Here is an 11,627-nt window from a genome sequence, read left to right as displayed (position 1 = left end):
TCTCCAAAACCCTTTGACATGGAACACCTAAAATGGGGACAGGACTTGCTGCCATGCTGCAACCTCAGCTCTAATTGTTGAGAAGGAAGCCTTTACATTAACTGCTCTGTCTATTTAAACTTGCCTCCCGATTTGCATCGGTTCCAGCGTTGAACTTGAACTGCTGCTCTATCCATCCTTTCCCCGACCCCCCTACCCTTCTACTGAGGTGGCACTCAGACATCCAAACCATGGCCAGCAGACTGTCCCCTCTCTCTCCAACCCTGTGTCTCTCGCTCCTGCTCCCTGCACTGTTGCTCCTCCACCTGTCTGGCACAGTGAAAGGGGATTGCTGGCTGATAGAGGGGGAAAAAGGTTACGTTTGGCTTGCTATCTGCAGTCAGAACCAGCCTCCATATGAGACCATCCCCCAGCACATCAACAGCACGGTCAGTATGACTATCTGCAGGCCAGTTGTGCTCTATCACTATCCGGTTGTTCAGTCTGACGTCACTAGCCGTGTCTGGGTCTAAACTCCGCTGCAGGTCCATATATCAAACGATCACTGTGGCATTACTGAGAGTTGAAAAACTGTCTAAAGTCTTTCATCTTTAATAAAATGATCAGCGTTCTGCTCTCCCAGGTGTAACAATTGAGTTTAACATCCAGGCATCCATGAAAACGGAATTTATGACATTTAACGGAGTTAGAAGTTAGCAGGGAGTTAGCTCGCTAGCTTCTATCTAAATACAATATAGCATGTCCTGACTGCGGGGTTTTGGAAACAAATTAAAACGTACAGCTCTGTTATTACTTCCAGCATAAATGAAGACAGAAAACTAAACAGCAGTAACGTTTGTAGGGTTACTGAAGTTGGGCTAGCTGGTATATAATGATGTGCTGCGTGACCGCTAGCGACACAGCTACGTTAGCATAATATAAACAAGCTAACTTTTTTTTCCACTCGATAAAAGTTACCGTGAGTGTTCTCGGTGGTCAGGAACAAATGTAATCGCATGGCAGGATGCTGTAAAAGGACCAAACTTCAGCCAGGAGAACAACTGAGATAATCCATCCACAATACGAGGTTAGTCATTCATATACTGCTGCATGGGCTGGGCTGTAGTTACATCCTAAGGTTTTAAAAACTGAGCTTAAATAAATGATTAGCGGTAATAAAAGCCGAGGGAGGTCAACAGTGATCACTGACTGTTTTAGGAGCTTTTTGAGATCAAATAGAAGAAAATACATAACATTAAACATGTTAACAACACAAAAGCCATATTAAACGCAGACTACTTTAGACCCGGAAGTAGGATTCGTCGCGTCATCACTGAACAACCGGATAGCAACCTCTGCTGAACCTGTGCCTCCATGATGATGTTGACTAGAAAACAGTGATTCTAATGTTCTTACACTCAGTGTAATGGTCATTGTAAACTATGTGAATGTGAAGGCTGTTTTATGTCTGTTCCCTAAATATAGTTGGTATTGTAATGTACTCAAATGTATGATGTCACTGACATCTTATAATGAAAGCAACATATATTTTAGTTGGCGTAACACTGCACAATTGCCAGTGTAAGTGATTAAAACGAGACAACGTAATATGAAGATATTTTACCTAACTGAGATAGCATAAAGACCTACATAATCTAGATGTTTCAGAAGCAGTGTACAAGAGCTTACAAATGCGCTGTGATTACTGGGGAATGCGACGTGTAACTGGGGAAATTTCTCATTAAGCAAAAACGTAGGTTCCAATATGCTTCTGTCTTTTTAGGTCTTCCCCTTATAACAGAAAAAGTAAAGTGAACTGTTGTCTTGTCTCTCTTAGGTGCATGACCTGAGGCTGAATGAGAATAAACTTAAGGCCGTGCTCTTTACCTCCATGTACCGCTTTACAAACCTTACTGACCTCAATCTAACCAAGAATGAAATCAGCTACATTGAAGATGGCGCCTTTGCTGGACAGGCCAACCTACAGGTCTGAAGCCAAAAGTGAAACTGCTTTTACTGTCTCTCTTTTTTTAAACTTTATTTCTTCACCTGTACATAAGGAAATAATAGACGTTCCTTAAGACTTCCGGAAAGTTCTCTTATATTCCTGCAAAAGTGGATGAAAAATGAGTAAAGTCTTTAACCTCCTAGGACCTGGCGTCCACATATGTGGACATCACATTTTGGGTTATTTAGACCAAAATACTCAATTTTGCTCTACAAGGGCCTGATATCCACTTACGAGGACATTATACTGCAACTGCTCTATCGAAATTTTAAATAAATATCCTCATATGTGGCTCTCATTTTTCTTAAAAAAAAAAATTAGGTAAAAAAAGAAAAAACTGGTAATTCTTTGTTTTTACATTCATCAGGTCCCAATATCCCCAAATATCAAAGAGAAATTAAAAATGCATGACGTGGAAGAGTTCAGGTCTTAGGAGGTTAAATATGAATCCCATTTAGACCATGCTAAATGTAAGTGTTAACAGCAAATGAATCTGTGAATTTCTTGTGTATATCATTTCAGATGTTTGTCCGGTTGAATCACTCATGTCTTAACACTTGGTTAGATAATGCAGCAAAATGTTCCCAAATTGTTTCAGCTTAAACTGTGTTCTGACATCCTCTACAGAAAAGCAACAACCAATTAATGAAAATGTGGTGAACAACTGAGCATATTTTTTAACAGCCGATTGTCTCCTTGACCCAGGTTCTTCAACTGGGCTACAACAAACTAACCAACCTGACTGAGGGCATGTTGAGAGGTCTGGGTCGAATGCAGTGCCTCTTCTTGCAACACAACCTCATTGAGGTCATTGCCACCAATGCCTTCTGGGAGTGTCCCAACCTCAACAGCCTAGACTTATCTTCCAACAAGTTGGCCCGTCTTGACCCATCTACTTTAACGGTTCTCAGCAGACTGACAGTATGTGAACTAGGTGGAAACCCGTTCCACTGTGGCTGCGAGCTTTACAGTTTTCTCACTTGGCTGGATGAGTTTAACAATGTCACCCGCACCTATGACCGTCTCCAGTGTGAAACACCTCCAGAAATGACTGGCTATCCACTCTTGAGTCCCGGGTATGGAAATGGAAGAAATGCTCGAAACATATTATTATCAATGTGTCGTGATGGTGTGATAATTCCAGGGATGACCTCTCAGATGCCAGATCAAGATGGCTCAGGGATGGGTTTGGACCAAGATCAAGGTGTGTACCATCAGCCAACCACCTCATCCACTGCTGACCCTATCTATAACCCTCAAATTTCTATGAAGCTTCAAACAGTTGCTCCGTACACAGCTTCACTAATAGTCAAGATCCCACATCCCTACAGTAAGATGTATGTTCTCTCCCGGTATAACAACACTTCTCTTGAAGAGGACATATCCCTCAAGTCAAGCAAAGCCACGATAACTTTGAAGGGGCTGAAACCACAGTCCAATTACACCTGTTGTGTGGCTTCTGTAAGGAAGTCTCAAAAGTACAACCACACCTGCATGTCTTTTACCACACGAGCTACTGGACCACTGGACCACCAAACGAATCCTTCCACAACAACCCACTACATCATGACCATCCTGGGATGTCTGTTTGGCATGGTCATTGTTCTTGGATTTGTCTATTACTGTCTGAGGCGCCGACGCATCCAGGAAGAGAAGGAAAAAGCAATTAGTGTGAAGAAAACAATTTTGGAAATGAGGTATGAGACAGTGCATGTTTGTTAATCAAAGTTTTGGGGATCACAATAGAATCTTCTGTCATGCATCTTTGGATGTTGTAGCCAAAAACTGACATGACTATGTCCTGTGGGTGTAATTGACTTCTTTGGAACAATTTATTATTTCATTATCTCTTCATTAGTTGTTTTGCTGCAGTGCATTTCTTTTTGAATTTATGAAAGACCTCATTTATTCTAACTGCAAGCAATGGCTTAAAAAAATCAGTCATACTCTTTATCGAGTCTTTAGGTCATTTTTATAATTCTTTAAGCTTTAATTAAAAAAGCAAGGATTTTGTCATCTTAGGCCATCACTGAAGGGAAACCAGTTTTTAGAAAAGGTACGCAATATGGAAACAGAGTATTGTTTGTTTAAAAGTAAATCTGACCTTTTTTTTTAGGTATGGCCCAGAAGCAGCTGCAGCTGTAGTCAATGACCCAAATGCCATGCAGCGTCTTCAGGAGCAGGCTCACCACCAGCATCACCATTCAGGCGGTGCAGGAGCCAAGCTGCCCCAGTCTGCCTCCTCTAGCACAGGCATGCTTCACGGTTCAGCCAACACCAGTTCTTCCCGCCTCTCCACCTTGCCACAGGTGGAAAAAATGGCCACTGCCTTCTCTGAGGCTATGGGTGGCAAGGGTAACTACATGGATATAAGGACAACGGGAATGGCAGGGGAAGGCAGGGAGGCAGTGATGGCAGCTGGAGGAGCAGGGCCAGGAGGGGAAGTAGTTGTGGATATGCGAGGTGGGGCTGAGAATGGGACGGAGGCTGGGGAGGATTCAGATGATGACGGTCGTGGCTCAGCATCAGAGATCTCCACCATTGCTAAGGAGGTCGATAAGGTGAACCAGATTATCAACAACTGCATTGATGCCCTGAAGCTGGATGCCTCAGCTAATGCTGTGACCACAGCTGACAATACCAGTTCTGTGTCCTCCCAGCCTCCTTGCATAGCATCGCTCCCGCGCAACCTTCTCCCCCTCTCTCCAGGTCACCCTGGAGATCAGATCATGGCTTCCTCTCCAAAGGTGCACCCTAAGCCTCACCTTCAACCTCATCCACAACCTCATCCTCAGCCAATTCCTCAACCACATCCTCAGCCACATCCTCAGTCCCATTCTCAGCCCCATTCTCAGCCTCATCCACAGCTCCATCAACAGCCTCACCCGCCTTCAATGGCCCCAGTGCCCCTGGTCATGCCCTTATCTGAGCGGCCTGGTATCAGCGGGGGTGGATTTCTCTCCCCTCCTTACCGTGATCCACCCCCAGCCAATGCAGTGCGGCCCCTTCAGAGGCAACTGAGCGCAGACACTGCTGTGGTTAAGAACCGCTGTGGTCCCCCTTCTGCAGGCTCTGCCAAGAACACAAGAGTGTATAGTGTAGACATCCCTGAGCAGCGCAGTGATCCTCCCAAGTACCCAGGAGAAAAGGGTAGCCCCGTGGGTTGTGTTGGAGCGGGAGGAAGTGGAGGAGGTGGTGGAATAGGAGGCTGTAACGGAAATGGAATGGGAAATATTAATGGCGGAGGCCTGAGCTTAAATGGGGGAGGAATGGGATGTAATAGTGGGAATGGAGGTGGCGCTGTAAGCTCTGGACAGCAGCAACAGCAGCACTTGGAAGTTCAGCCAGACTATCATAGCTCTGAGCACCGCCACTCCTTTCCTGCACTCTACTATGAGGGTGGCAATGAATCGCCTTCACCATCCCAAAAGGCTTCGTTTCTCAAGCCACTTGGGCGCACCAAGAGGGATGCCACATCCACCTACTCCCAGCTCTCACCTTCTCGTCACCACAACTACAACTCTGGCTACTCTTCCAGTCCAGAGTACTCATCTGAGAGCACACTGCGAATCTGGGAGCGATTCCGACCTTACAAGAAAAGCCCTAGAGAGGAAGCATCCTATATAGCAGCAGGGCATGCTCTGCGCAAGAAGGTGCAGTTTGCCAAGGACGAGGACCTTCATGATATTTTGGACTACTGGAAAGGTGTTTCCGCCCAGCAGAAGCTGTGAGCTGGGGAGCAAAGCTTATGTCCTAAGGGAGATTGTGGAATGAATGCCAACAGCAGACTACTGAAGAGGAACATATTAAGGTAGCAAGACAGATAATGTTTCCTCAGAGGTGTCTAGCGACACAGGTCATTCAGGCGCCTGTTCAAGAATTAAAGAGGTATTCTCCTGGTGATTTTTAAAAATTGATTTTGTGAAAATCCATTGACATTTTCAGAGGCTATTTCCAAGGTTCTCCTCTGTCTTCACCTCAACACGAATGATTTTTAACGAGAATCCTGCCTCACCCTGGGCACTTTGGTCCTTTCAGGCTTCACAGACCTGTTGACTAATCACTAATGATCAAAGGCGAGGTGATGACAAGCAAACGTCTTCTACCTCACTGCTGGCAAACTGGAGCTCAGCTATCTCCCCAGAAACAGCACCCATCATGACTTAAGCGCCATCTGTTTTTTCTCTAATCCCATCAAGCCGTTATTCACAAAACAATCATTCCATGGCACGGCAGTACCTGCTGTCCTATAGAAACATCATTTAGGATGGTAATGAGGAAGCAGGGTGAAGAATTAGGTGTGTTTTGTTTTAGAAAAGCCTGAATCTCCCTCTTTAGGGAAGACATTAAATGATACTTATCAGGTTAATTGTTCTTCCTGGCGATTAGCCGGTGTGAGAATAGTTCAGGAACGCTTTGTGTTGCGCACACTCATTGATTTGAAGCACCTACAAACAGATGTTCAGTAGTGTATGGACATGCACGTACAGTTTCTGCATGCTTGAGTGATTACTTGTGTGTGAAAGAGTAAAGTTCTGGTTGTCGGTGAGTCGTTTATTATTCTCAAGCTCACCCAAGGTAGCAAAGCCTGTACAGCTAATATATGGATAACAACAAAGTCAGGAAGTTATGAGTGAATGTGAGTGAGTACATAACTGTGTATTGTCTGTTGAGATAGCATGAAGACCCACAGGCATTTTTGTCCCATAGTCCATTTCTTATTTACAGTTGTAGCATATTTCTTTTCATAAGGGAAGTTATGAGATGAAAAATTTACATTTCAATAGTCCAAGTCTTGCAGAAATTACTTTAGGTTGAGTTATGCAGGTTTACAGGACAGCCATTAGCTCCTATATTAAAGAAAATGGTAATCATGTTTAGGAATAGAGGCAAACTAAGAATAAGTAAGGGTTTACTGTAGCAGCATCTCATTTTTAACAATTTCCCCATTATGCAGACAGACTTCAGTGTATTGTCAGTTGCCTTTGAATCAACTGAATGCAAGGAACCCTAAAAACAAAAAAGTGAAATGCTTCCACTACTACACGTTAAGATGAAATGAATAATACGCAGGGTGAAGACCCTAGGGATGTACTCTGACGCTACACTATATATGACCACCTTGTGCTCTGGGTGGAAGCTGGTAGCTCGCTAGACCTGGACCAAAGTGCCCTTGGGAGGTATGACTTTACAGGTTTCCATTATAATCTTTTCCATTGTGGTCAGCAAAGTATAAAGAAAACAAAGGAAAGTTACAGCCTTGGTTTATTTAGGATTAGGGTTTAAAACTATGGTTAATACAATGAAAATGGATTAGAGGAGCAAGGCTTGGGACTGTTGTGGACTAAACAAGAGACCTTGAGCATTTTTATTTAATTTTCTGCCCAAATTCCTATTACAAGCTATAAATTCTTAAAATGCAAATATAACTCATTTCCCTCTGTTTTTCTGCCAACTCTGTCCAACTTAATGGGATAAATTAATGACTAATTTTTGAAGGCTGATGTTGTATCATCATCTGAGGTCAGAAGGCTCTGTTGATATTATTAACTCTGCAGGATTCAGAGCTTGACTGAAATTAATAACGGATAGCCTTGTTTCGCTGTCTGTCTACCCATTTTTTTATTTATATAATGTCTCATCATTTTGCATTTCCCTCCATTTTTTGCAGGCAGGAATGATAGTCAGACACTGGCGTGAAAAACAAAAAGTCATTCACCTTCACTTGTGCAGGTGAAGGTGAAATTAGGCTATAACCTTCTGGGCTATGTTCTTTCTGCTTTGAGTATGATTGGTCTGGATTGGCCTGTTTGCAAGGCATGCAAGTAATGCATTCTTATTTGATTTTCCACAGGATTTAATCTGATGTTATTGTTTTGATAGGCCTTGAATCAACCCACCATTGACAGTGTGAGTTTGATGGGGCATTTATTTACTCTTTCACCTATAAAATGTACGTCTAAAGAATAGGCAGAGTCGCAAAGGTCAGCGCAAATGACCCCAAATCTGCTGTGAGAAATAGAAATGATCATGTTTAAAAGCAGTTGGGACATGTCATTTTATTAGATTTTTTAACACTGCACTTTGTTCTGCATAAATTGTCCCATCCAAATATGTTATAATTTGCCACCCTTTGTCACTAAAAGAAATGTCTGATTGTAATATATTTAATTTGTCTGAATGAAAATCACCTTCACTTCCACTGCAGCAGTGTGATGGCACAATCTCTCAAAACCTGGACCAAAAAAACCAAAACAAAGACAAGTCAGAGAATGTTTTTGCTTTTGATATTCTATTATTTTGAGTAATAACTGGCATTTCTATGTCATCTGTGGCAGTCAGTGCAATAGACCCACTGGTGTTTGCAATGGGATGTCAGCAGAATGTCATTACTTTATCATTAGATCAATAGAACCTAATTTGGGCGAGTGGTAGCGCATAAAAAATCCACAGTGTGAATTCCCTTGGGCACTCAGTTGGACCGTGTCCATTTTTTATAAAGTGCCTAGTGTTCTATTTTTGCCTTTTGTTCAAGTTTTACTGGCAGCTCCCCTATTTGTAACGTACAAAAGGAATCACCAATCAATTAGTTTTAAATTAGTACCACAGGCTATGCAGGGGTAGAAGCTTTTTAAAAAAATAATGGCTTAACTTGGAAGAAGAAGGGGAATCGAGCTGAGGTTACCCTCACGTACCCCGAAGGCATTTCTTTAGATGTAAGGAATAACATTAGCTCAGTTATTCATGGAATTATTCATAGTTTCCAATTTGCCATACGTCACACCATTACCAAGACCATCACTCACTTTTGTCCACCAGTCCAGTGTTTATTTAAATCTATAAAATTACTCTTTAACCAAGCTGTTCTCCAAGCAGACTTTTTCCTCTGCCCCGGAGAGGAGTTCATACATGGTGACCAAGCTTTGCTCTTCTTTACTTCCACTGGTTGATACTGACAAATGTACAGATTCTATAACCTGGGATTTGATAGAGTGCATCTTCTTTCCAGTCTGTGTACTTAACCATGGTCATGTATGAAATCGTAGGCCTTCAGAAGTTAAAGGTAACAGGGAACAATTGAGAAAGCACAGCTTGTGGCAGTCTCACAAGTCAAACTACCTTTACCCAGAGGAGAGGAATTCAAGAGTACAATTAAACTGGTAATCAGGCATTGTGTATGCTCTGAACAAAAATTATTCGCTAGGCTTCTTTTTTTTTGTGCCACAAAACTGGCATTAACATCACGATTCTAGTCCTGGTACTTTGGGTTGAATGGGTCTGGTCTAAAAGCTTTTTATTAAGTTATAAACTAGAAGGATAGTTTCTATATGCCTCAAACAAATTCACGGTGGTTTCTAGACAATATCACTGGCTGCCTCGGGGAGTCATTGCTGCGCAAGTTTGGCTTCTTATTTCAGTTTCGTAAGTTTCTGAAGTTCAGGCTTATTGAAAAACACAAATCAATAGTCATGGAAAATCACAGAACAACCCTGCTCATTTCCTCCCTTTGGAGTTGTAGTTGTTCTAAATGTGAACCTCAGGCACAGAAACCAATGGGTTGCAATGGTTCCCAGGGAATGGCAGCGAGGTCTCTTTGCTCCTTTTTAATTAAACTTATGAATCCATAGGATGAAGTCTGCAGTGGAAACACTGGCTTTGTATTAATGCTGTAAACATTAAAACACCATACAGATAGCGTCTGGCTGAAGTAAACTCAGAAGAATTCCTCCCTCTATCCCTTTTTGCCTATTTTTCCTTTACCATTAACAAGGTAATGGACCACAGAAGCCTATGCTGCAAATATAACTTTTTGCCCGTTCTCCTTGAGTTTAATATCACTGTAGAAAATGGGAGTCTTGGGTGAGAAGTATGTGCTACAGGAAGTGTAACGTCCTGACAATTTAATCTCTTAACCTATCTTGGCACATTTATCTGCATTCTGCTAAACAAAGTAATCAATTTATGTTGTAAACATGTAAAATATGATACATTTTTAGATCAGATTACATTTCAGAAGCCACAGTTTGGTGCAATTTGAAGACGTGCATTTTTTGTGTTAAAGCGTGACACGATGGGACAGTCTTGCTTTCCCGGGCCAGGTTTAATTTACTGTTCATTCTGAGCTCTCCCTCCCTCCCTGCTGCTCTTGGAGATATTTTTTTCAGCTATGCTTTAATTTCTGTATTTGTTTATTTTACTTCAGAGTTTTCAACATACTGATCTAAGGACCTGTATTATAGGACCTGTAATAATGGAAAAGCAGTTATCAGCAGGTCAGTGCTATTCTCATTTTATCCACACTACGTGTTATGTTTGGGTTAAACCAAGTACAGACAGTGCTGTTGTACTTGGAGTTTGAGTTTTCATGGATTGTGATGAATACTAATTGATAGGCAGAGCCAAAGGTCCTCCAGTCTCACCACAGACTATTTAGAAGCTGAAGGGAACGAACCACAATCTGGTAAATCAAGTGATCTGTTGCGGAAGCTTAAGATTCGCATACGATTAAGATAAGAAGTTTCTGAAGGCAATTTTCTTAGACTTGGAGAAGCTCCAACTTTCAAGAAGCACAGACTTTCAGTTAAAGTGTTTGGTGCAGTTCACCATTGGTTTTGCTAGGTTATCAGCCAAGCTAGCAGTTACCTGAGAGCTAATGAGGAATTCACTGTGGTTTTCAGTCTATCTGATTGCATCCAGAAACATTGTATTCTGCTCCTGCTGGAAATCAAAAGTGAACCAAGAAGTTTCAGACTATTTGACATTCCTAAGTTTGTCTGGTGATGCCAGGCTAGTTTTCTACCCTGGATGGTCATACTTACATTAACTATCATTTCTGATCTCTGCCAAATAACAGTCACTTCTGCCCCCCCCCCCCCCCCCCCTTCCCCCATTTGAAAAACACCATTTCACACCCCTTTCAGAGGTGTCAGACTAATTAACTACTTTCAACACTTTAAATTTTAAGCACTGTGAAACTATATTGCTTACTGGCACTGAGAAAGAAGCTCTGTGACTTGTCTGTATCAAACTAGAGGCTTGATAACAAGTCCAAACCCCCGAAGAACCCCGAGTTGACTTTTGTCTTTGGCTATTTGACTGGCTCCACAGAGGAAGCAGGACTGTGATTTTAAAAATGTCTGTCTGCTGTTGAAGTTGAGTCGTCAGTTGGTTGATTTATTTGTGGGTTGACGGTAGATCCGCTGACCTTTCGGCTCACTGTCAACCGAACAAGAGAGACTGACGGAGGGAGTTGCCTCGTGAAACCAACACGCAACAAAAACAGAAGAGTTTTTTTTACCGGTGGCCAACTGTGACAAACACACACTCTTACACAACTCCACAAAACACACAAACGCTAATGTAGAGAATCAATGAATATACTGTACGTGTTTGAATAGTTTAGAGTAACACTTTATGGACATAAAATGTAAGAACACACACTACATACACCTTCCCACACATGAGCATATATACCTACACACATTTGTATACGAAAACACCTTGGCGCACACACACACACACACACACACACACACACACACACACACACACACACACACACACACACACACACACAGAGACCATATTCACACTTGCCTACACAAAACATGGACTGAATATATTTCTATCCACGTTTACA

General features: G+C 42.2%; 1 protein-coding gene across 1 annotated transcript; it reads left to right on the top strand.

The window, feature by feature from the left end:
- Positions 1-230: 230 nt before the first annotated feature.
- Positions 231-5,718, top strand: LOC308395450 (protein phosphatase 1 regulatory subunit 29-like; the record flags this gene model as incomplete). The annotated part of the gene is made up of 4 exons (XM_080880314.1): positions 231-428; positions 1,817-1,966; positions 2,693-3,684; positions 4,104-5,718. 4 exons carry the CDS (start codon positions 231-233, stop codon positions 5,716-5,718), a joined length of 2,955 nt encoding a protein of 984 aa, XP_080736440.1.
- Between the last annotated feature and the right edge of the window lie 5,909 nt (positions 5,719-11,627).

Source organism: Rhamphochromis sp. 'chilingali' (genome assembly GCF_963969265.1).
Source record: "Rhamphochromis sp. 'chilingali' genome assembly, chromosome: 4".
In the NCBI taxonomy this organism is placed as follows: Eukaryota; Metazoa; Chordata; class Actinopteri; order Cichliformes; family Cichlidae; genus Rhamphochromis; species Rhamphochromis sp. 'chilingali'.
Note: the sequence above shows the minus strand (reverse complement) of the source record. Positions and strands in the feature narration are given on the sequence as shown.